The sequence below is a fragment of the Lissotriton vulgaris genome, chromosome 1_1 (genome assembly GCF_964263255.1).
Source record: "Lissotriton vulgaris chromosome 1_1, aLisVul1.2, whole genome shotgun sequence".
In the NCBI taxonomy this organism is placed as follows: Eukaryota; Metazoa; Chordata; class Amphibia; order Caudata; family Salamandridae; genus Lissotriton; species Lissotriton vulgaris.
Genome location: NC_141685.1, coordinates 2009800751 through 2009826000, shown reverse-complemented (window position 1 = coordinate 2009826000; position 25250 = coordinate 2009800751). Strand labels below are relative to the sequence as shown.

Genomic DNA, 25250 nt, shown 5'->3' with positions numbered 1-25250 from the left:
ACCACCATTCATTTATGACCAATCAATGAGAAGCCTCATAGTAAGAGTACACATCCTCAGCCACAATGCCACCGCTGTAAGTCGATTGCGTACAGATCTCTAGCGCCACTCGCATAAGAATTTGTTATGTACAACATTTATTTGCGCAAACCATGATCGTGGTATGAGAAGTTCTGCATGCGATACAGCATTCTGGAGAGGGAGACAATCTTAAAAATCGCTGAACGCCCATATAGCGAGAGGGAAAGAGACAACCATATAGATGTCTCGTGGATTAATGTGGTCCTTGGGCAAGGAGACATAAAGATGCCCAAATATTGAAATCCCTCCGTCGTGTGTGTTAGTTGGGCCACCCATGTACCTCTAACCTGGTGGCCACACACTGGAAACACAGATTTAGAGGGACTGGTATGGAATCCAGTGGTCTGGCCAAAAACAAGGAGGATCTGCAAGATCCGTGGAACCGAGATCCATGGCTCGGTCATAAAGAACAGGAAGTTGTCCTCATATAACACAATGCGGTCAGGTTGCCACCGCGGCCATTCAGATCCCTACAGGACTGCATCCAGCGTACCCACGCCGCCAATGGCTCTATCGCCAGGGCAAATAAAAGTGGGGACGGGGGCAACCCTGCCTTGTGCCAGGACCGATGGGAAAGGGGGTTGAGCGATGATTTGCAATACGTACTGAAGCATGTGGTTCAGTGTAGAGTAGGTGAGTGTATGCTAAAAAGCGCTGTCCAAAATTACCCACCTCCAGGAGTTGAAATAAGTATTCCCAACTGAGAGAATCAAACACCTTATCAATAATGGCAAGGAGAATGGCTGCGGGCGTCCCAGTTCTGGAGCTAGAGCCATGGAATTATGAACTCGGTGAATGTTGTGGCAAGTGGCTCGATGTGGCATGAAGCCTGATTAATCCAGATGGATCAGATCTTGGATACAGGTCCGCAGGTGATCCTCTAGAACCTTGCCCAATAGTTTAGACTTGAAATTAATTAAGGAGATAGGGCGGTTCAAGTTTGGGTATTCTGGTGGGCGGCTGGGCTTTAAGAAAAGGGCAATCTCTGCCTGTCGCCAGTCTTGTGGTAAAAGTTGCTGTTCAAGGGCACCCTGCAGTGCCGCCAGCAGATGTGGGCCTAGTCAGTGTATGCATATAAGATCGAAGGAACTCCATGGGAAACCAGTTGGGGCCAGGGGCCCGCCCTGGCCGCATTACAGCTAGCGCCGCCGTTAATTCATCAACTTTTAATGGGCACATCGAGGTGGTCTCTCATCTGAGCAGTGAGTCGATTAGGGTAATATCTCTGAGGAACTCCGCAATGAGGGCCTCCGAGAGCTGCTCCCGCCGTGCGTATAGTGCACAGAAGTCTGGTGCAAATTCTGTGACCACCGTTTCTGGAGAAGTATGTACGCCGCCATCAGTCCCTCGAATAAATGGAGCGGCGTCCGGGGACCGCTCAGCCTGGCACAGTCTGTATAACATTTTACTCGACTTATCCCCCCACTGATAAATCTGATGTTGCGATTCCATCCATATCTCTTTCGCTTCCTCCTTGAGATTTTGATGTATCTGCTGTTGCGTACGAAGGAACTGATGCTGAAGGGAGGGACTGGGATCCTGCACATATTGTGTCTCTAGGGATGTATGCTCGGCCTCCATCTCAGTACGTTCGGTGGAGTGTTTACGTTTCTCCCTCGCACAGTAGCTAATGTCCTCCCCCCGAATTGTGGGTTGAAGAGCTTCCCAGAGGGTTCCCCTGGAGGGGACAGAGTCGACATTTATGTCCAGGTATTCCGGGATAGCCGCGCTAAGTGACTCCTGAGAATCCAGGTGCCATGGAGACATTCAACACTTGAAGGGAGGCTTACGGACATCTAAGAGGAGTTTGACAGTGATCTGACACCCCCCTAGGAGGGGGAGGTGGGAATCTTGGGAGAATCTATGGAACTGACTACGCGGCGTGAACATATAATCTAGACGGGACAAAGACCCATGGACCACAGATATTTGTATGTAGACTATCTCAGCGGGTTGATATTCACGCCATATGCCAGTCCATCCCAGTGCTCTGGCTAATAAAGACAGTTTAGATACAGCTGAACACGGGACGGAACTACACCCGCGCCTCCTATCCAGTGCCGACATGACCTCATTCAAATCCCCTCCCAAAAGGGTTATCCCATCCGGGAGCCCACCCCATAGACAGGTGATGTTGTCCACAAACGTGGTCCCGAAAGGGGGGGGGGGGGCATAAATGCTACCAGTGTTAATGTGTTCCCTGTGAATTGTTCTTGACAACATGAAATAACTACCCCCAGGATCTACCCAATGCCTTGTATGGATAAAGGGGACCCGGCGATGAATAAGGATAGCTGTCTCCCGAGATCCCCGAGTGGTATATCGTATGGTATCCAAACCGGGCCAAGCAAGGGCGCCTTGTTACCCAAAAGATGAGTCTCATGTAGGAGAAGAATGTCAGCTCCGTATCACTTGGCCTGTCGAAGGATGGCCCCTGTTTAATTTTGTTAAGCAGCCCCCTAACATTCCATGTTACCACGGTCAAGTCACCTAGTGGGGGTACACTCGCCTGGGCAGCAATTTGTTACATGTAGAAGCATCCCTAATATCGGGCTGAACGAGAAATGCGCTCGCATGTGAGAACTAAACCTAATGTAACCAAAAATCCCATAAACCCTCAACCCTCCCCCCCCCCTACCCGATACTGCCATAAACAAGAAGGAGCATCTGTCTCGGTAGAGGGCGCCCTGCCCCCCAACAGGGGAGCCCAGGGTCCCCCCTCCAATAGTTCCCAACCGTCCCCTTAAACATCAACATGGGGTACAAATGTCCAAGGCTAGACAGCCACAGTGCATATTGTCCACGCCAACTCAGTACCAAATAAAACAGAGCAATCCAAAATGGCAGACAATCAGCAGGGACAAAACTGTAAGATATTTAGCCATTGGAGTAGTCAGGATGCCCGTTCAGGGCTGTAGGAGCGGCAGCCGGATGTAGATCTTTGTCTCCGCTTTAATTTTGTTCTTCGGGATCGATTATGTTGCAAGCTCCTGGAGAAGTCGGGGTCGAGTGGCGGCGCGGAGTGAGGCTTCAGGTGAACTCATTCATCGGTCCAGGCGAAAACCGCTTCAGGCGTGTCAAAAAAATGAGACTTGTAGTTAAATACCACACGTAACCTAGCGGGATAGAGCAATGAATACTGGATATTAGGGTCTCGCAGTCGTCGTTTTGCCGCCGTGAAGGATTGGCGCTGTTGTTGCCCAAGGCGAGTATAGTCCGAGAATACATTATCGACCGGGAATCACAAATGAGTTTGTGTTTGTGCAATATAGCAAATTGTAGCACTGCATCTCTGTCTGCATAATTAAGGACCCTAGCGATAACAGGCCGTGGGCTTTTCCCGGGGGGTGGGGTTTCTTTGCCAACGTCCGTTGGGCTCTCTCCACCACGTAGCAGGTGGATAGCGCACCATCCGGCAGAAGAACCTTAAGCCATTGGGTGAACAAGCAGTTCATTGAGTTACCCTTGCAGCCCTCCGGAAAGCCCACAATACAAAGGTTGCCGGTTCTTGCAATATTGCTGTCAATTTATTAACACGCTGCTGTAAAGTAGTCACTGTATCTTCAACGGAAGACATGTGCGCCTCCGCCTTGGTAATGCGGTCTACTGCCTTTCTCAAGTACTGGCGGATAAATGAAACCTCTGACCCCACCGCACTGATTTTAGCATCTAGTGTGCCTCTGGCCTCTGTAATGGCCGCCAAGAGGGCAGCGTTGTCGGGCACCGGCCTGCCTTTGGGCTGTCCTCCCATCATTGTGGCTTATTGGTCTAGGGTGCCCTGCTTGGAGCTAGTGCCGCCAGATTTGTCCTTTCTCATAGTGGAGCCGTGAATTGACCACTCCAAGGGACCAAGGGGGTTACAGCCAAGGGCTCAGTAAAGGCGCGCAGGGATGATCACCAAAGGTCGCAACAACACTGATCTGCCGCACACGGGCTTACCAGGGGGGGCACCGCCAGCCGGTCCTCTTGGAAACTAGCTATACCCGAGCCACAAACCGCATTGGGCTAGCCCACCTGTTTTTGCAGCCCGTAGTAGCCAGCTAAGTAGGCCCCTCTACCGGGACCAGACTCGCCGGAACACCAGCCCGCAGTGCTACCCACACTGCCACCCCACGCCTAGGCCGATCCCTCTGTTCAGGCAGTGCCTGGCAGCTCCCCCGTGTTCCACAGCACAGTCCAGGCTCAACAGCGACAATCACGGGGGCCAATGCGGCCTTCAGTAGGTGTATCGGGTTCCACAGCAGGGAAAAAGGCCGCCTCCTGCGCTTACAAAGCACTCATCAGGCCAGGAAGCAGGTGATGACACTTGGCGGCTAGAATTACAGGCAGCAAGGCACCGCACAAGGTGGGTGAACCGCACCACGTCTCCCAACCGGATCTGGCCTCAGCGTCCAACTCCCCCCACCACTATCCGGGGCCTAGGCCAGGATCCACCACACCAGCAAGGATTCCCCGGCGTGAAAACAGAGGCTAGGGTCACAGGGTACAGGCGCACAGCATCCCCAGCACTTCCCCAGAGGCCCAGCGGGACCACTCCCCCACCGGTGATACCTGGGCGGACCTCACCACCTGAGAGGGAAGGCCAACTCAGCCCGGGAGCCCCCTGGCAACTAGGCCGCAGCAGGGGAACAGCGTAGCCACCACCTCACAAGCCCAAGAGGAGGCCCGGGGAGCAAACACCGCCAGTAACCCACACCCGGCCCCACCACTCTGGAAAACCTCCTCACCTGGGTCCCAATCCGGCCCCACACGACCTCCAGCGGCACCTCGTCCGGGGCAAGCACGCAGGCCAGCCACGTCAGGCCCAGCTCACGCCTTGCCTGGGGAGCCTCTATGCATAATATACGGCTGGCAGCGGGTGCTCAACTCCACAGCTCCAGAAACGATGTTCCGGATCGGTGCGTGATCCCGCCGATGTCTGATGGGGTATACTGAGGGGGATTTAAGTAGGATGTTGTAGGATTACTGGCGTGGACACGCGGAGCTCACTCTGGCAGCATCGACCGTGTTAGCCGGCCAAGCCACGCTCCCACTTAAAGTTTTATAAGCATTTTTTTAATAACTTTTAGAAACGTTTTATCCTGAACATTTAACACTGTTTTTGATTGATTTAGTATGTCCTCCGGTCAGAGGAGGAGTAGGTGTTACAATTCGTAATGTACCCCAATATATGCCTGGGTAGTCACCTAACCTTATACCTACATTTACCATACCATTGTACTACATATTGAGTATGTGCTGACCTTTTACTTAGTTAAATGCTGCATAAATGTTGTGGGGTTTTCTCTTAAAATAGCCTCATTTATTATGCATTAGGTTTCTCAGAATCACAGCAGGAGTACCATCTTCTGCATCTCCTGTATAATAAATATGTATAAGGGTCATCCCTATCGTTTTCCTTGGCCGACATGACACAGCAAAGTAGAACCCAGGAGTTTACCTTTTGGGTATATAAACACCATATCTTTGCTGGGGTGGGCAGAGGAGAAAGCCTTCCATACTGACACGAGACGATGTGGTTCCTGCGTGAAGACATTCCAGCTCGCAGTGGTCTGACATCCCTCGCAGGGTGTCCATCTCGAGACCAGACTGGGTCCTTTATTCTCTCACATAAGGTAATGGGGTTGGGCTTATCCTGGGGGGATTCTTGGCTCTACACCTAAACACATGGTAGGTACATTTAGGTACATCTAGTTGGGGTTAGCATCTTAGGAGCGCGCATTATTACTGTCATGTATATATGCCTGCATATCTTCATTGCTTTAGCACTATGGTACAAGTCTACCACCTATTTACTCTGTTGGTGCTCATAACTGTATATATCTGTTTCTATCTTATGGCTGTTGCAGCACACCTATTTTACACTAGAATTATGCTGGTTCAATAAATGCTTATTGAAATTGTCCCCATTGTTTACTCTGTGTATCTCTCTGAGACAAAGTGGTTGAAGAGTGACTGAGCAAAAGTTACTGTACTGTTTCCACGATCCCTGAGGGGACGGGGTTGTCATGTTTGATTGTTGCCAGAAACTATTCTCTCCTTGGTACGGGGGGTTCATAGTGGTATTGTGAGCTATACAGGCAAGCATATCCGGTGGGGGTGTCTGGAATCAGTCTGGACACCACTCCCACAGTTTATGTTGTCTAAACTTGCAGATCCTATATAGATTTATAGAAACTACACGACCGGTTCCTATAAAGTCTGATTATGGCATTGAACCACGGCAAGCACAGAGCTGCCTCAGAGGCTGCATTATCTTTTTTGTTCTGATTCAGACCAGAGTCTACCTTCCAGAAAGGATAATGGGGATGTTTTTACCCCAGCATTAAAATGAGAGCTTATATATGGACCTACAGGAAGCCAGTAGGTTGATACTTCCCTTCAATAGGAGATTGTTTTCCCCTCTTAGGCCATAAACACAAGTTAGAATTCGACATGCTGCTGATGTCTTGGACCTATAATTGTCTTCTGGGAAAGTTAAAACAAATGTCTTTATGGATGTTCTGCAGCCTCGGTCTGCACCCTCTGAGCCCTTACTGCCATTCAAAACACCCCTAACTGACATTCTGATGGGCACTTGTTCTAAGCCTTGCGCTTGCCTGCCCTTTAACCAGCAGGTGGCCAGATCGGTGACACTGCTTTTCTTGCACATCAAAATTTGGTGGTCCAGGCTTCCACCAGCAACATGAAACTCAAGATTAGCCATGAGGGTTCAGTTACTGCTGTTTGCATGTTAGGCTGCTACATGTCCATCCTCTGGGTCATGGCCAACAAGGTCTTGCTGGTGGTCCTAGAAGAACTAACTTGGGGCCTTTTGGCTCAAATCATTCAAAATGCCGTTGAACTCATGATCCATACTGGACTGGTTACTACTGATTGCCTAGGGCAAGCGTTCAATACCAGTGTGCTCTGGCCATCCATGAATGCAATCCACAAGTCTCTCAGGAGATGTGCAGGCATTCTTTGTGGATATGGTTAGGCGTATGTGAGTACCTCCTCCTCCATTTCTCAGTGTTCTTCCATTAACAGATATAGTTCACAGTTCCAGGTGGTGATTTTAAATATATTTATTCATTTAGATGTCTGGTATTGTAGCGTTCTAATCTAGGACCCTGATCGATACTGTGACCTTATGCCCCTATACGGCTATAAATCCATTTATTCCCTATATTGGCATAACTGATCAAATGCAATATTCAGAAACTCGTCTCTGGCCTCACACGAACAGAGCCACATTTCAGAATCGCTTTCTCTGCCACTTCCTTTGCAGCCAATTAGTGCAATGACATAGCAGAAGTTACTATCTAAGATTCCTAGATTAACACTCTGAGTTCTTCAACAAGATAAAAACTCAGCAACCTGGGAAAGCCCCGCTTGCTATGTTTTGATTAGTAATAGAACTCTAATGAGCACTGATAGACGATCACTTCCTAGTGACATCTTTATTGACGTCTTATGTCCAAAAACTTACGTCAAACAAGGCACCTTTCAGGTATAAATATTCCCAACGTTGCCTTAAGCAAACGCTAGCTGCCTCAATGCCATCGCTGCTGACGAAGCTGCTGTTATGCTGATGATACCATAGCTGCTATCGCTACTGCTATCGCTGCTAGCGAGCGAACGATGGTGTGGTGAACTTAGGAGCTGAACAGCCGTCCCCCTGCAAAGAGCCCAGCAGATGCAAGCTGCCCGCGTACGCTGCCCCTCCTCCTCCTCCTCCTCGTCGCGCTGAGAGAGGCGCTGTCTTTTCTCCTGCAGAGAAATCCAGCTCCGGCGTTTCCAAGCCACTCTTGTGAGTGACTGGAATATCGACCCCCTGAAGGAGATACCAGACCTCCATCATTCTATTCCAGAGGTATGGTGTTGACTAAACCCTTAGAGAATTCTTGAAGCAAAACTTGGCAAAACCAACTTAACTTAAAGCTACTTACTTACTCCCCCCCCCCCCCCCCCCCAAGTATTAGGCTTAGGTCAGGTACACTGGGGTAGGCGTAGTTAGAAGCACCAGTTGAGTATTTTAGCCTAATGTATATATGAATGTATATATGTTTTATTCATTTTAAACCATTGTATGGCTAAGAAACCATATCAATGCTTTTACAGTATTATTTCGCAATACTCATCTTACTGTACGTACTTTTTATAATAACAAGTCTTGCAATGGTGGCAATTCATTTCTCTTGTACGAGAAGAAAGACTGTTCAATAAATGTTACCCTTTATTGACAACGCCCGTCTCTCTATTCTCTACATATTGTGAAAGTAAACTGCACAACCACTGACTGAGTAAAATAACTGTCTATTGTTCACACGACTCTAGAGATTGACTCTTATCTGAGGAGCAAAGTTGTCATGTTGTACGGTTGTTTGGAAACTGAATCCCTTCTTGTCTGAACCAAGGAAGCTGATCACTTCCTATTCAGAGAAGAAAGTTTCCAGTGACCTCTGAGCTAGTTGGTAACAAACCCAATTAAGTTTAGCAAAGTCAGTGGAGGCCTGGAAGATCCGCACTTCTACGTCGATACTACTGTTTGTTATTCCAATGCGCAGGGCCTATTGGGAAAATAGGAACTACACTGCAGTATTCATTGCAAAGTGAGGTACAATAAAAGGTCCTAAACAGCTAAAATGTGGTTCACCCTACAGGGGCAATCAGACCAGGTCTTTCATAGAAATAACATCAGATTTTTTAAATTCAGTTCAGGGTAAATGAATCTTGTGGTACAAAGATCATTAGATATTTACAATTTAACTGCGGTCTGTATGTCAGCGTCCTTCCTTATGCGGTCCTGATTGCTTTTAAGGCCTTGTGCTAGGCACATAAAGTGCTACATGGGTCAGGCCCAGAATATCTTAGAAGCAAATTTAGATTGTATTTCCCTAAGACACCCCTGCAGTCTGCCATATCCTGGTGAGTAACTGTTTCTAGACAGGTGGTCATAGTTTGTGCAGCAGGTGCTCTTGGGAACATGTTGCCTAGCACATAAAAAGTCAGATTAATCTGCGTTGCTTCCGTAAGCTTCTTAATACTTGGTTATTCTTTTTTCCCCTCATAACACAGTTAGTCTATGTGCTTGCTGTCAGCATTTCTGTGATTGCATATATAAGATGCTTTCCGGCATTCACACAATCTAGAAGTCGAAATCTAATTAAGGAACAGGTGGAAGAGAAAGGGAAGGAAAGGAGGGAGATATATATTTCTAGTAGTAGAGGGACCTGACATTCTTGTCAAGAAAGCAAAATTTCTCATTCGTTTTGGGATGGGATGAGCTGTCCCACAAGTTACACTTGATGCTAATGGTCTTGAAAGCAAAAGGTCTTTAGCCCTCAGGTAATTTTCTGTAATGGGAAATATCCACTTCAACAGTAAAAATGCTACTGATTTTTAAAAGGAAAAAAAGAATAGCTACATTTGCACAAGTAAGAAACTTGTGATCGGCTGTGGTTTACCAAAGTATTAACCAGTTGTTTGACAATCTAAGTGCATTTTTACATCTAGTTAAAAATAGGGTAACGGCGAACAATATGATGATACAAATGTTAATTTTATATATGAAACCACGTTGAGAGCCAAAAAGCCTGTCCTTTCTGCATTGACCAATTAAAGAAGACAGCTTGTTATTTTCATGTATTTCCATTGCACCCACTGCAGTAGGCTGCATAGTAATGGACTGCAACAAACAAGTGGCCAAATCTATTTAAAATGTATAATTGAACCTACCAATAGTGAGTTACAAATCTCTTATGTATTGGACGTAGCAAAGTTCCAGAGGAGCATGCCACTTCCCATAAAAGGAAAAAAATCTACCAGTTTGTTTACCCTAAATAATGCAGGTTTTACTAATTTAACTGCTGTCCCAGAACATTTGCGGAAACGTTTTTCGGTAAGCCTGGTATTGCTATCCCTAAGTATTCAAGAACAGTGTCATTTACTATTCAAAATGCACTTAACAGATTCGTCTGGTTCAGTCTTCAAGATGGTTAGCAACCCATGCTTGTCGTATAACTGCTATGGGGTAAGATCGTAATGGACACGAAAGCTAATAAGTTGGTGAGTGACGTATTCCTCTGCCGGCACCTTTTGCACGATAAAGTGTATTTGACAGTACCCTATTTTTTCACATGTACATTTAATCAAAAATGTAACTCAAGAAATGTAAGTTGAGTGCTTATTTTTCAGAATAACATCACGCCATCAGAAGTGTCCCAGTGGACCAATCATCGAGTTATGGAATGGCTGCGATCTGTCGACCTTGCAGAGTATGCACCCAATCTAAGAGGCAGCGGTGTGCATGGTGGATTGATGGTAACGTTTTTTAAGCTTCATTACTTGCTAAACGTGTGTATTATGCTAGATGTTGAGTTTTGTATACTTTAAGTAATTAATTTCATGACATGCTTTTATCCATAGTTTGGGGCACACTTTTTTTTTCAATATTTATACACTGTGGACTGACAGTTTACATATGTGATATATCACATATGTAAACTGTCAGTGACTCCACAAATGAATATGGGAGCCAAATCAAGCTTTCTCATAATAACCACACTGTGATGTATCTTCCCGCACCTAGGATCGGCACACAAGGTTCATGCTACCATCACTCTTGGATTGTCAAAACTGGACTATGCTAATAATCTGTATTATGGGTCAATTTTGTAAACTATGAGAATACTACAAAGAATTCAGAAGGCTGCGCTAGACTCTTCCTAAATGTAAAGCCACAGGCATACATCTCTCCTGCTTCAAGGGTGCCTCACTGAAGACCAGTTGCCAGAAGATACTCTTTTAAGATGCTTTGATTCACACACAAAGCAATACATGACAAAGGAGAAGTGTGTCTCAATGATTAGAGCGGCAGACTCTGATGCAGAGGTCTAGCCCGGGACCAGGGTTCAATTCCCCGCCTCGGCGGGTCTTGGGCTCAAAAATTCCACGGACCCGATAATTCTCGCGTCGGTGCCTATTCCAATCATGGAGTCCCGCTCTGCAACTCTGGGCAATAGCTTGCTTAATCTCCACAACGGCCCCCACAACGCTAAGGATGCGTGGCCTCCACCTTGGGGGTGCCCAGGAGTGGACGCCTCACAGGGAAAGCCACGATGGGTTCCACAGCGGTATTCGTACAAGCGCCTTGAGACCCTTACGGGTGAGTAGTGCGCTATACAAGTATCAATTTACTTCCTCAGGAAGAATATCAACAAATACATACAACCAAAAAACTAACACACAAGAATGGCTCTCCACCTCATACCTACATACAAAGGGGGACAAACCTTTGGTGGAACATTTTTCTCTGTACAAGCAGCCAAAATATGGAATTCCCTACCCGCAAAAATAAGACCCACCGACAACTACCTCCACTTCAGAAGATTAGTCAAGGGCTCTTCCCCCACATGGCGACTACGCTCACAATTCAAGAATGTACCATATACCACAACAATATACTTGGATACAGCAAATTCTACTTCTCACAGTATGGAAAGGAGCTGCTATACAAGTGCATGCCATTGTACTTTGAACCGTGCCTCCTGTTTCAAACGGATACATTTATTAAGGGGACAACTATATATTACACCATAAAATACATGTGTATGTTAGACCATGTCAAAATTGCTGCTGCTATGTAGATATGCATGTATAGAGATGGTTATGCATGCTTCTAATAACTACAATAGGTGACATGTGAATTAATATGTATATCAGTTAATTACAGTTATTCAAAACCATAATACTGATGGATACATCTGCCTGTAGATTCCTCACCTTATGAATATCCCCTGCGCCAGCATTCTGCGGAAATTTATCGTAGCACTCCACACCGACGAGGTAGTCATAGCGTCATAGCTCCGCACGCGGTTCCGCATGACGTCACCGGAGCCATAAGAAGACCACGTCGGTGTGATGACATCCGTTCCCTTTTTTCTGTGCTTTCGACCCTAACGTTTTTTTCTGGGACTCTCCATACTTCTTTTGGATACTTTGTATTTTTGATTGTATCTCTTCCTTTCTTTGTCATGTCTGCTCTGGGGAAGTCAGGGTTTAAACCTTGCAGAGAATGCGGTAAACATATGTCGATTACTGAACCGCATGAGGACTGCCTTTGATGTTTGTCTTCAGACAATGACGTCGAGGGATGCTCATCGTGCAGGAAGATTAGCCCGAAGGCATTAAAGGAGCAAGAAGCCAGAAAAGGAGTTGAAAAAGATCAAAGTCTAGTTCTTCGGCGTCGCATGACTCCAAGAAGAAGCATAAGAAGAAGAGACATGCTTCTCGACGTCGTTCTTCGAAGTCGGTGGTGTCGAGGTCGCCTTCACCTGCTCCTCTACGTCGAGAAAAGGACTTTGTTTCTCCTTTACCTTCGGTGTCCCCTCAGGCGACTCCAGTTCATTCTCCTTCCTATAAGGGGACTCCGGACCAGGCAACGACGCCGAGATTCTCGCCATCGAATCCAGCTGATGATGTTGAGGTTCCTTCGGCTCCAGCTGTTCCACCTGTGACTCCAGCGACTCCGATACCAGAGGTACCTCGATCGGATCCGGAACCAGCTTCTTACCCTCCGTTTCCGACGCCGGGTTCCGATCCCTCGCATTTTTTAAATTCAATGTATGGTGTTTTCACCAGGGCCTCGTACCCCTCTGGAGCACCTTCGGGTCCCATGGGTCCGTTGGCTTATAATTTGGGTGTGCCTCATCAGTATCCTCAGGCCCCTTTATGCCGTTTATGCCAGCGACGTCGTCCTGGTCTTTTCCGGCTCCGAGAATGTTGATGCCGTATGGGCAGTCTCCTTCTCCATCCCGTGAATCTTCTCTGATTCGCATGGCGCCGCTTATGGATCCACCTTTGACGCCGCTTCAGGAGACATCGACGCTGAGTGTGGCGCCGCAGACTGCAGCAACCGAAGATGTGCACGAGAAGAGAGGCGCAGAGGTTAGTGGAGGAAGAGTAATACCGGGATGAAGAGAGAGAGGAAGGAGAAGTGTATGACACTGAGGATGCTTTTGAAGACTTGTGTGAAGCAAGTGGACTTGACACTTACCCAGAGTGGGACTTTGTTTCTCAAAAGGCTTCTCCCTCTAAGGATGTTGCACCATATCACACAGTTATTAGGAAGGCTGCGGAACTTTTGGACTTGCAGCTTCCTGTAGCACAGTATAAACCTAATATTCTCACTGAAGTGCTTCATTCTCTGTCTTCGGTGATTGAGCCTCTTTTGCCATTTAATGATGCTCTAAATGAGCCGATACTTGATGTGTGGCGCAATCCTCTTTCAGCACCTGCAGTTTCGAGGTCGGTCTCAAGAAGATATAGACCTGCTCCAGGAGATAATCCGATTTTCCTATCCTCTAACCCTTCTCCTGAAAGTCTGGTGGTGCAGGCTTCTTGCTCAAAGCAGTCAACAGGGGCGTTTTTGCAGGCCCACAGGGACTCTAAGAAGCTGAAGCAGTCTGCGAAAAAGGTCTTTTCTTCAGCCAGTGTGGCATTAAAATCTACCAACGCCACTTGTCTCTTGGGCAGGTATATTCATGCTTTAATGGACTCTGCGAAACAGCTTCTTCCTACGTTATCGGAGGAGGACAAGGGGAATCTGAGTGAGGTGTTGGTGGATGCTCAAGCGGCTGCTAGCCAGGTTATCCAGTCTGGGCTGGATACAGCAGATTCTGTTGCCAGGGTCATGGCCTTGTCTATTGCAACAAGGAGGCCTGCTTGGTTAAAATCTTCAGGGTTCTCTCCTGAAGTGCAGGCTGCTCTTATTGATTTGCATTTTGATGGTTCTAAGCTTTTTGGTGAAAAGGCGGACTCTGCCCTTCAGATATTCAAGGACAGTAAAGCAACTGCAAGGTCTGTGGGTCTGCAGATTCAAACAAGAGGCTATGGTTATAAAAGATACCATGGCTTTGAGAAGTCTTCCTTTCGTGGATCCAGACAGCCTCCGCAACAGCAGCAAAACACCTTGTATAAGAGCTACAGGGGTAAAGGCATAGGTCGCCTTTGTGGAACCGGGCGTCAACCCTCTTCCTCCTCTACCGCTCAAACCCCTCCTGGTAATGCAGGAAAGCAGCCTTCGATCCACCATTCTGGATCATGTGGGTCCCGTGAGAGGTTGGCTTACTCATTTTCTACGAGATTGGAGGTTAATTACTTTGGACCTTTGGTGTTTTGATCTTGTGGAAAATGGGTACGCCCTTCCCTTCAGGGAATTCCCTCTTCCTTACCCTCCTTGCCAGGGGTTTTGCACGGAGGATCATTTGCTTCTCTTTCAGAAGGAAGTTCTTACCCTGTTACAGAAAGGTGCGATAGAGGTGGTTCCGGAGCATGAAAGGGGTCAAGGATGCTACTCTCAGTATTTCCTTATTCCCAAGAAGAATGGCAGGCTACGTCCTATTCTGGACCTCAGAATCTTGAATCTATTTCTCAAGCAGGAGAGATTCAAGATGCTCACCCTAGCGCAGGTTCTTCAGGCGCTGCAACAAAAGGACTGGATGGTGTCCATCGACTTGCAGGATGCGTATTTCCACATCCCAATCCTGAAGTCGCAAAGGAAGTATCTCCGTTTCAAGGTTGGGTCGCAACACTACCAGTTTGTGGTCCTACAGTTTGGTCTTACTACCGCACCTCAAGTCTTCACCAAGGTGATGGCAGTGGTGGCTGACCATCCCAGGAGATCGGTGATTCCAGTTTTCCCCTACCTGGACGACTGGAAGAGTCTCCAGAGATGGTGAGTCATCATTTGCAGGTTTCAGCCCAGCTGTTGTACGAACTGGGTTTTTCGATAAATTCACCCAAGTCTCACTTGGTGCCCTCTCAGAGCAACCTGTTCATAGGGGCAGTACTGGATACCACTGTGTGTCGAGTATTCCCTCCTCCGCAAAGGATTCTCGACATTCTGGAAATTATCCCCTTGCTTTACAATGGAGCGGTTGTTCCAGTTCTGAAGCTCCTTCGCCTGCTCAGCCTGTTTGCTTCCTGCATCCTGCTGGTCAACCATGCACCCTGGCACATGAGGGCACTCCAGTGGTGTCTCCGCAGTCGGTGGTATCAGCACAACGGAGATCACAGGGAGTCAGTCCGGGTCTCCAGAGGAGGTGCAGCGGATCTGTCTTGGTGGAGCGTGGAGGGCAATCTGTCTCAAGGGAAGCCCGTCAATCTTCAGTGATAACAGATGCCTCTGCCCTAGGGTGGGGTGCTCATCTGAGGGATCTGGAGATCAAAGGTCTTTGGTCTCCAGAAGAAAGGTTGCTTCACATCAACCTTTTGGAATTGTGGGCGATAGGTTTGGCGCTCAAGGCCTTCCTCCCTTCCATCCGCAGTCAGTTGGTTCAAGTCATGACGGACAACACTGCCGCCATGTGGTATGTCAACAAGCAGGGAGGAGTAGGGTCGTACCGTCTCTATGTAGAGACGTTGCAGCTCTGGTTGTGGGCTCAGAACCATCGGATTTGCATGATGGCAAACCATCTGGCCGGGGTGCTGAATGTGAGTGCGGACAGTCTGTCAGCTGTTCTCCGCCGACCACGAGTGGAGGCTTCATCCTGAGGTAGTGCAACACATCTTCCAGACGTGGGGAACTCCTCGGGTGGACCCATTTGCCACTCTCGAACGTGCACTGCCTGTCATTCTGCAATCTCCAGTTTAGGAGGCAGGGAGCGTTGGGGGATGTGTTTCAGTTGAGTTGGAGCTCACAACTCCTTTACGCGTTTCCTCCCACACCCTTGATTCCTTGGGTTCTGAGGAAGATTCGCCTAGACCGGGCCCTAGATATATTGACCGCCCCGGATTGGCCAAGAAGGGTGTGGTACACAGATCTACTTCACCTCTCGTCGGACCCTCCGCTCCATCTCCCTCTCAGGGCAGGCCTCCTCTAACAGATGAAGGGGCAGGTTCTACATCCTCACCTCCAGAGCCTGCACCTTCATGCCGGGAGATTGAACGGGGCAATCTGACTTCTTTTTCTCTGCTGCCTGACGTGGTGGATGTTATTTTGTCGGCCAGGCAACACTCCACCAAATCTATCTACTCTTAAGGGTGGTCGAAATGTGTTAGATGGTGTGAAGAGAAATCTGTTTATCCTCTGAAAGCACATCTTTCTGATGTTCTTTGTTTTTCACTTTATTTGGTACAGCAGGGTTGTGCTGTAGCCACTGTTAAAGGATATTTGTCTCCTATAGTCTTAAGGTTTATCAAGGGGCTTATTAACATGTTTCTGCCCACTCCTTTTATTATGCCCCAGTGGGATTTAAATCTGGTGTTAACTTTTTTTATCGGTTCTACGTTTGAACCTATGCACAGTTGTCCTCTGAGACTACTGACATTTGAAACGGTCTTTCTAGTGGCTATCACTTTGGCTAGGAGGGTGAGTGAGCTTCAGGCTTTGAGTTCAAAGCCTCCTTTTTTGACCATACATGCTGAAAGGTTGGTACTCCGAACTAGGGCTGTTTTTCTGCCTAAGGTGGTAACTCCCTTCCACCTAGGTCAGTCCACTACCCTCCCTACTTTTTATCCTCTCCCTCATCCATCCATGGAGGAGGAGGAGGAGGAGGAGGAGGAGGAGGAGGAGGAGGAGAGGATTCATTGATTGGATCCAAAGAGAGTGATTAGCTTCTATGTGGATAGAACAAAGGACTTCTGTCAAGATGATTAGCTCTTTGTTGGATATGCTGGTAGTATGAAGGGCAAGGCGGTGCACAAGCGCACTTTATCAAGATGGATCATCTTGTGCATCAAGATATGCTACTCCCTGGCTGGTAAGGAGCCTCCTTAGGCATTAGAGCTCATTCCACCAGAGCTAAATCATCTACTTCTGCCTTGTCCAGAGGTGTTCCTGTTTTTGACATCTGTAAGGCCGCAACTTGGGCCTCCCTCCACACTTTCGCGAAGCATTACTGCTTGGATTCCGAGGTGAGGAGGGATGGCCATTTTGCACACTCTGTTTTACAAGATTTTTTGGTATAGAAGGGTGGACACCCTCCTCCGGGGGTTAGACTGCTGTGGGATTCTATTGATAAGGTGAGGAATCCACAGGCAGATGTATTCATCAGAAGAACAAGTTACTTTCCTTCAGTAATGCTTTTTCTGGTGGATACAGTATCTGCCTGTGGATTCCTCACTGACCCACCCACCTCCCCGTTGTCCACCCTTTTATGCCATAAAAATTGAGGTATTCGTTATTTCATGTATTTTTGTGTACTCAAGACTTTATTACCTCTATTGGTTTATTGTTGTTTTGTTTGAAAGGCAAGCTTTCTTATTTCATTATACACGGAGTGTATTTGTGGGAAGTCTGTACACTATGTATGCATTGTCTCTATGGTCGGTACGCCCATTTTGCCTCGGTGGCACGTAAAAATTGGGTGGAACAGACGTCATTACGCCGACGTTGTCTTCTTATGGCTCTGGTGACGTCATGCGGAGCCGCGTGCGGAGCCATGACGCTATGACCACCATGTCGGCGAGGAGAGCTACGAAAAATTTTGACGGAATGCTGGCGCAGGGGATATTCATAAGGTGAGAAAACCACAGGCAGATACTGTATCCGCCAGAAAAAGCATTACCGAAGGTACGTAATTTGTTCATATGTACTACAAGATAAATGTGGAAAGCAGACCATGTTAATATTGCTACTTCAACTTATACACTGGAATTATTACAAATGGGTTTAATCAAGCAAAACAAAACTTTCCAAGCATCATGTGTGTGTATCTGTATGTATGTATCAATTATTTACATTTTGCTATCAAAAAACTCCATTCCATCCTTTTCACCCATCCTACCACTGACTCATCCCAAACATTTAAAATGAGCTCCAAACATCCTTATCAAACTTTCAGGCCTTCGTTCGAGCCATGCCTTCCAACTAACAAGCACATCTAACCACTACTTACAAAAACAACTTAATACTTCCCCTTTTCACATCTATTCCCATCATTCTGTCCCTACTCCAAATTCTACTAAATGCACAAGAACACAATTCTCACACAATTAATGCTCAAGGGGAAAAAACATATTGTGCTAAGCTATTAACTACTAATCTTGGTTTGTGGAATAGAGTGCATTTTGCCGAAAAAAGCACTTAAGCGCTATATTTTATTTAATACATTTAAAAGTGTCCTAGTGACATAGCGAAGGGGTGTGACTTGTATGCAGAAGAGGACTGCACATAACGTGGAGGACACAACTTCCATTTCCACTTAGATAGCTTAGTGGTGAGGGAGGAGAGTTTGTGATATGTGTAACTTGCAAGTTCTGACTAAAGCAAATAGGGCAGGATTTGATGTGCTGCAAAAGAGCGGAATGAATAACACTCCATGCTCCGTGATGAATCCTGGGTTTGAACAATTTGCTTTATCTGTGTGCATGCAGTGTAACATGTATGCATGGGGGTGAATAGTGTGCGTATTGGCAGGGAGATCTACATGGTCACTCACGGTGTGTGTGGGGTCTGTGCAAGTGCAAGGTTGAGTGTCATCTGTGTGAGTGGTGAGCAGCATCTGTGTAAAGTGTGTGAGAGGTGTGTGAGTCCGGGGTGCGTTGTTTGTCTTTGTGAGTTCATGATAAACTGTGAGTGTGCAAGGGAAGAGGTGTATGTATGGGATTAGAGAGGTATGCCAGTACGAGTAGAGGGTGAATACAGATTCTGTGTGCATACAGTGAGCTGTATGTGGGCATTGAGCGTGTGTGTGTGTGTGTGTGTGTGTGTGTGTGTGTGTGTGTGTGTGTGTGTGTGTGTGTGTGTGTGTGTGTGTGTGTGTGTGTGTGTGTGTGTGTGTGTGTGTGTGTGTGTGTGTGTGTGTGTGTGTGTGTGTGTGTGTGTGTGTGTGTGTGTGTGTGTGTGTGTGTGTGTGTGTGTGTGTGTGTGTGTGTGTGTGTAGAGGTGTATCTGTGTGAACAATGGCTATGCATTTTAGTTGGACAGTTATGCAGGAGAAGTGGTGTGTCTGTGGGTGACAGATAAAATGTGTGCCTGTGTGAGTATGTGTTCAGCAGTGTGTCTATGTAAGTGCTGGTGGGGGAATGTCGGTGTGAGTGTTGCATGATGATTGGCATGCCTTAGTTATTATAGGGTGCATCACTTTAGAGCAAGGCTACTTGGCATTACCAGTGCTTGTTTTTGAATAGTATGTGTGTATTTTTATATTAATTGTCCCTCCATATATTTCGTTTTGCATAGATGCCACAGGGAGACCTTTTGCCCATTGAAGTAAGTCTAGTAGGCTCATCTTTCAGTATTCCAAACTATCCTTCACTAGAGAAAGCCTGGCTGCTGCCGTGTTTGTGAAGCGCCTGGAGTAACGTAAGAGTTCTGTAGCCATGGCACCGAGGAGTTTTTGTAGCTACAGCAGCATGAGCATAGAGCCATCCACAACTGGCACAGCTGCACCTCTAGTCCGCAGTGACACTATCATTCTTCACTACTATAGCTACACACCCTTTGACAACTCCATCAAGGCCACCATCCTGTGAGGCGCCTTATGAGAGTGGCAAATTGAACTTCCCATAAGCATTACTCTACTACTCCGGTGAGGGAGCTCTGTAAGTCTTGTGGGTTAACCCAAGGAGAGAGCATGGTTCCTAGGTCTTCTCTGAGGCACAAAGGAGATAAGAGTGGGGAGGAGAATGGGCAAAAAAGTATTGTGAGGACTGGGAACGATCAACTACCAGTTTCTTCCCTTTCCTGGAGAGCCAGGCATAAGAGTTATGCAATCCCTCATACAAGCCCTTTGTTGACTGTTTCCAAACTGCAACTGCCGGGTCCCTGTTCAGCTTGACCCAACAGACCCTACTAGATGGCTGTCCGGTGTGTCCTTTCTGCGCCAAGTAAATGTTGCCTTGATCATGTGTAGTTTTCCAACTAGAGAAGCTCATTTAGAGGTAGAATATGACGGATTTCCAGCAGAGCTCAATTGCCTGAAAGCTGCTGCTTCAGAATGTATGTATGCATGTTATATTCGTATAGTACAAGCTTATCTACAAGGTAGTTTAACACTGTACAGGTCATAGGCAAAGATACAGTTAGTGAGTGATTGAAGAGGCAGCTGGGGTTTAAGAGTAGCAGTGAACTATAACCTGTTGCGATATACTGTTTTAGGTCTCGCACTTAGTTAATTTAGTTGTTTACCTTCTTACTGATCAGAGTGCCCTGTATGTGGAATTTATATGGAGGATTTGCTTTGCATTTCAAACAAACCTTTCCAAGGACCCTTGTCTCAGGTTCCAGCAGGCGCGGTTATTTAGAAGATGAGGAGGGGCGATTATTTTTCTTGAGTTGCAATTTCACAACATACTTCACTATTAACGATTTCTATGAAATTACATTTTTGCCCCATGATTGAATAAGTGTATATTGAAAATGCACAGGTGTGATTTCCATACATCAAATATGATTGAACGATGGAGGTGCGGGGGTTCGTTTCAATCTAAGCCGGTGGTGTGCATTGAAATGCAGGTACCGTGGCAAGCAGGCACTGCGTCAGTTGAGTGAGTTGGCCCCACTGAGACTTGAGAAGAACACGTCTTCTCTATGTAGCTGGATAAGCAGCATTGTTGAATCTACCGCCCTCACTCTACCGCCCTCACTCTACCATTCTACCGCCCTCACTCTTCCACTCTACTGCCCTCACTCTACCGCCCTCACTCTACCACTCTACTGCCCTCACTCTACCGCCTTCACTCTACCACTCTACCGCCCTCACTCTACCACTCTACCGCCCTCACTGTACTACTCTACCGCCATCACTCTACCTCCCTCACTCTACCACTCTACCGCCCTCACTCTACCACTCTACCGCCCTCTCTACCACTCTACCGCCCCCACTCTACCGCCCTCACTCTACCGCCCTCACTCTACCGCCCTCACTCTACCACTCGCACTCTACCACTCTACCACCCTCACTCTACCGCCCTCACTCTACTGCCCTCACTCTTCCACTCTACTGCCCTCACTCTACCGCTCTACCGCCCTCACTCTACCGCCCTCACTCTACCACTCTACCGCCCTCACCATACCACTCTACCACCATCACTCTACCTCCCTTACTCTACCACTCTACCGCCCTCACTCTACCACTCTACTGCCCCCACTCAACTACCCTCACTCTACTGCTCTACCGCTCTCACTCTACCACTCTACCACTCTACCGCCCCCACTCTACCGCCCTCACTCTACCACTCTACCGCCCTCACTCTACCGCCCTCACTCTACCACTCTCACTCTACCACTCTACCACCCTCACTCTACCGCCCTCACTCTACCACTCTACCGCCCTCACTCTACCGCCCTCACTCTTCCACTCTACTGCCCTCACTCTACCGCCCTCACTGTACTACTCTACCGCCATCACTCTACCTCCCTCACTCTACCACTCTACCTCCCTCACTCTACCACTCTACCGCCCTCACTCTACCACTCTACCGCCCTCACTCTACCACTCTACTGCCCTCACTCCACCGCCCTCACTCTACCACTCTTGCGCCCTCACTCTACTGCTCCACTGCCCTCACTCTACCGCCCTCACTCTACCAATCTACCGCTCTCCCTCTACCAATCTACCACCCTCACTCTACCGCCCTCACTCTACCGCCCTCACTCTACCGCCCTCACTCTACCGCCCTCACTCTACCGCCCTCACTCTACCGCCCTCACTCTACCGCCCTCACTCTACCGTCCTCACTCTATTGCCCTCACTCTACCACTCTATTGCCCTCACTCTACCACTCTACTGCCCTCACTCTACCGCCCTCACTCTACCACTCTACCGCCCTCACTCTACCACTCTATGTAAATGTACAGGAATTTATATAGCACAAATCCCCGAGCGGTTTCTAAGCGCTTGCTTAGGGAACCCGTCCTGGTATTCCCCTGTGAGATAACCCCGGCAGGGTATCCGCAAGGTGAAAGCCAGGCATCCCGCTGCGTGGGGCCGTTGTGGAGATTCAGCAAGCTATTGCCCAGAGTCGCAGAGTGTGAGCCCGTGAATCGAGTAGGCACCGGAGCGAGAATTGTCGAGTCCATGGACATTTTTAGGACTCAAGACCCCGCCGAGCCAGGAATTGAACCCTGGTCCCGGGCTGACCTCTGCTTCCAGGTCTGCCTCCTCTAACCAGTGAGCCACACTTCTCCACTGCCCTCACTCTACCACCCTCACTCTACCACCCTCACTCTACCGCCCTCACTCTACCACTCTACCGTCCTCACTCTACCACTCTACTGCCCACACTCCACCACTCTACCGCCCTCACTCTACAGCCCTCACTCTACCACTCAACCGCCCTCGCTCTACCGCCCTCACTCTACGGCCCTCACTCTACCGCCCTCTGCCACTCTACCGCCCTCACTCACGCTATCGCCCTCACTCACGCTATCGCCCTCACTCACGCTATCGCCCTCACTCACTCTATCGCCCTCACTCACTCTATCGCCCTCACTCACTCTATCGCCATCACTCTACCACTCTACCTCCCTCACACCCTCACTTTACCGCCCTCACTCTACCACTCTACCGCCCTCACTCTACCTCTCTACCGCCTTCACTCTACCTCTCTACTGCCCTCACTCTACCTCTATACTGCCCTCACTCTACCTCTCTACTGCCCTCACTCTACCTCTCTACCGCCCTCACTCTACCTCTCTACCGCCCTCACTCTACCTCTCTACCGCCCTCACTCTACCACCGTCACTCACTCTACCGCCCTCACTCACTCTACCGCCCTCCCTCACTCACTCTACTGCCCTCCCTCACTCTACCGCCCTCCCTCACTCTACCGCCCTCCCTCACTCTACCGCCCTCCCTCACTCTACCGCCCTCCCTCACTCTACCGCCCTCCCTCACTCTACCGCCCTCCCTCACTCTACCGCCCTCCCTCACTCTACCGCCCTCCCTCACTCTACCGCCCTCCCTCACTCTACCGCCCTCCCTCACTCTACCGCCCTCCCTCACTCTACCGCCCTCCCTCACTCTACCGCCCTCCCTCACTCTACCGCCCTCCCTCACTCTACCGCCCTCCCTCACTCTACCGCCCTCCCTCACTCTACCGCCCTCCCTCACTCTACCGCCCTCCCTCACTCTACCGCCCTCACTCACTCTACCGCCCTCACTCACTCTTATCTATCGCCCTCCCTCTATCTATCGCCCTCCCTCTATCTAGCGCCCTCCCTCTATCTAGCGCCCTCCCTCTATCTAGCGCCCTCCCTCTATCTAGCGCCCTCCCTCTATCTAGCGCCCTCCCTCTATCGCCCTCCCTCTATCGCCCTCCCTCTATCGCCCTCTCTCTATCGCCCTCTCTCTATCGCCCTCTCTCTATCGCCCTCCCTCTATCGCCCTCCCTCTATCGCCCTCCCTCTATCGCCCTCCCTCTATCGCACTCCCTCACTCTATCCATCGCACTCCCTCACTCTATCCATCGCACTCCCTCACTCTATCCATCGCCCTCCCTCACTCTATCCATCGCCCTCCCTCACTCTATCCATCGCCCTCCCTCACTCTATCCATCGCCCTCCCTCACTCTATCCATCGCCCTCCCTCACTCTATCCATCGCCCTCCCTCACTCTATCCATCGCCCTCCCTCACTCTATCCATCGCCCTCCCTCACTCTATCCATCGCCCTCCCTCACTCTATCCATCGCCCTCCCTCACTCTATCCATCGCCCTCCCTCACTCTATCCATCGCCCCAGGGGCACAACAACATCACTATGCGCTACCACAACATTGCTCGTTGCCACCACAACATTGCTCGTTGCCACCACAACATTACTCGTTGCCACCACAACATTACTCGGCGCCACCACAACATTACTCAGCGCCACCACAACATTACTCGGCGCCACCACAACATTACTCGGCGCCACCACAACATTACTCGGCGCCACCACAACATTACTCGGCGCCACCACAACATTACTCGGCGCCACCACAACATTACTCGGCGCCACCACAACATCAATCTGTGCAACTATTCAATAACAACTGGTACAAATATGTTCTCTCAATGTTTCAAGCTTTATTTCAAATGTCACAAAAAGATGTTAATATTTCACTTCTGTTCTTGGATTTTGGTCTCAATAAAATACACTGAACATAATCTTCACAAAAGTTATTTACAAAAGTTAAAGCTGTTGCCATTATAAATTACAATAACTTTTATTTAAGTATTAATTATTTTAAAAAATTAAAGCCATTGTTATTTGTAATATCAATACATCTAAGTCACGTAAATACAACACATATTGCATTACAAATGCTATAGGTGTCACATTTGCGAAAGTTAAAACTATTGGAATTGTAAATGACAAAGCTATTAATTCTGCTATTTTCAAAACCAACACATAAATACAAAATGTGTCATTTACAATACCAATAGCTCAAACTTTCCTAATGCGAGACCTAATGCATTGCAAATGCTTGTTTGGTACACGTATGTATTAAGGGAAACATATTAAGCAATTAGAAGTGGAATCTCAGGTATTCAATCCAGATAGTTGCCACAGAGAAAGTCTTGGTTGCCCCCTTCTGAAACCAACCACCTGTCCTTCTTCTGGGGAAATGTAATTGAAGTTTGAAGTCAGGATGCCTCTCTTGGATACCCACATACTCGCATATCATCTTGAAAGCACGTGTGTGTTTGAGAAGTGGATGTGTAGCGTGTCTGTGCAATAGTGGCTTTATGTATCTGAGGGAAGCTGTGTGTATGTGTGGAAAGAAACAACTTTTGTCTGTGCATGTGTGTGTGGATGAGAGGGAGAAAACTTTGCGCCACCTGGCCTAGATCTTTTGAGTTAAGCAAGCTTGCACTGCTGAGCCCAAGCTGCTTATATTTTGTGTGTGTTGATGAAGCTCTACCAAGCTTCTAGCCAACAAGAACCAAAATGTTTGGTATTGCTTGTGCTTGTTCCCCTTTGACGGATAAATAGCCTAGTTTACAATTTCTGGATTTGAGTCTAAAACCTGCATTTTACTCCCACGATCTGTGCAGTTGATGACACACATCCCATGAAGCTACTTTACTGGCTGGACCATTTTAACAATTAAATTAGTGCAATAGTGAGTGCTGCACGTGATTCCAGGACCTTGAAATTTTGGGGGACTGTAAATATGGGTCAAATCAGCTGCTTTTTGTGTGTGGTGGAGCATCAGGTTCAGCAGGTGCCTGATGGTAATTCTGTGGTTGTATGTT

At 48.1% G+C, this 25250-nt stretch overlaps 1 protein-coding gene across 30 annotated transcripts in view; it reads left to right on the top strand.

Annotated features, from left to right (window-relative positions):
* PPFIBP1 (PPFIB scaffold protein 1) overlaps nucleotides 1–25250 on the top strand; it is a 1004279-nt gene that overhangs the window by 865714 nt on the left and 113315 nt on the right. For all 30 annotated transcript variants that reach the window (XM_086920149.1, XM_086920163.1, XM_086920158.1 and 27 more), the window contains one exon: nucleotides 10261–10386. In XM_086920149.1, the coding sequence (XP_086776275.1) occupies nucleotides 10261–10386 (126 nt within the window). The remainder of the gene's footprint in view (nucleotides 1–10260; nucleotides 10387–25250) is intronic.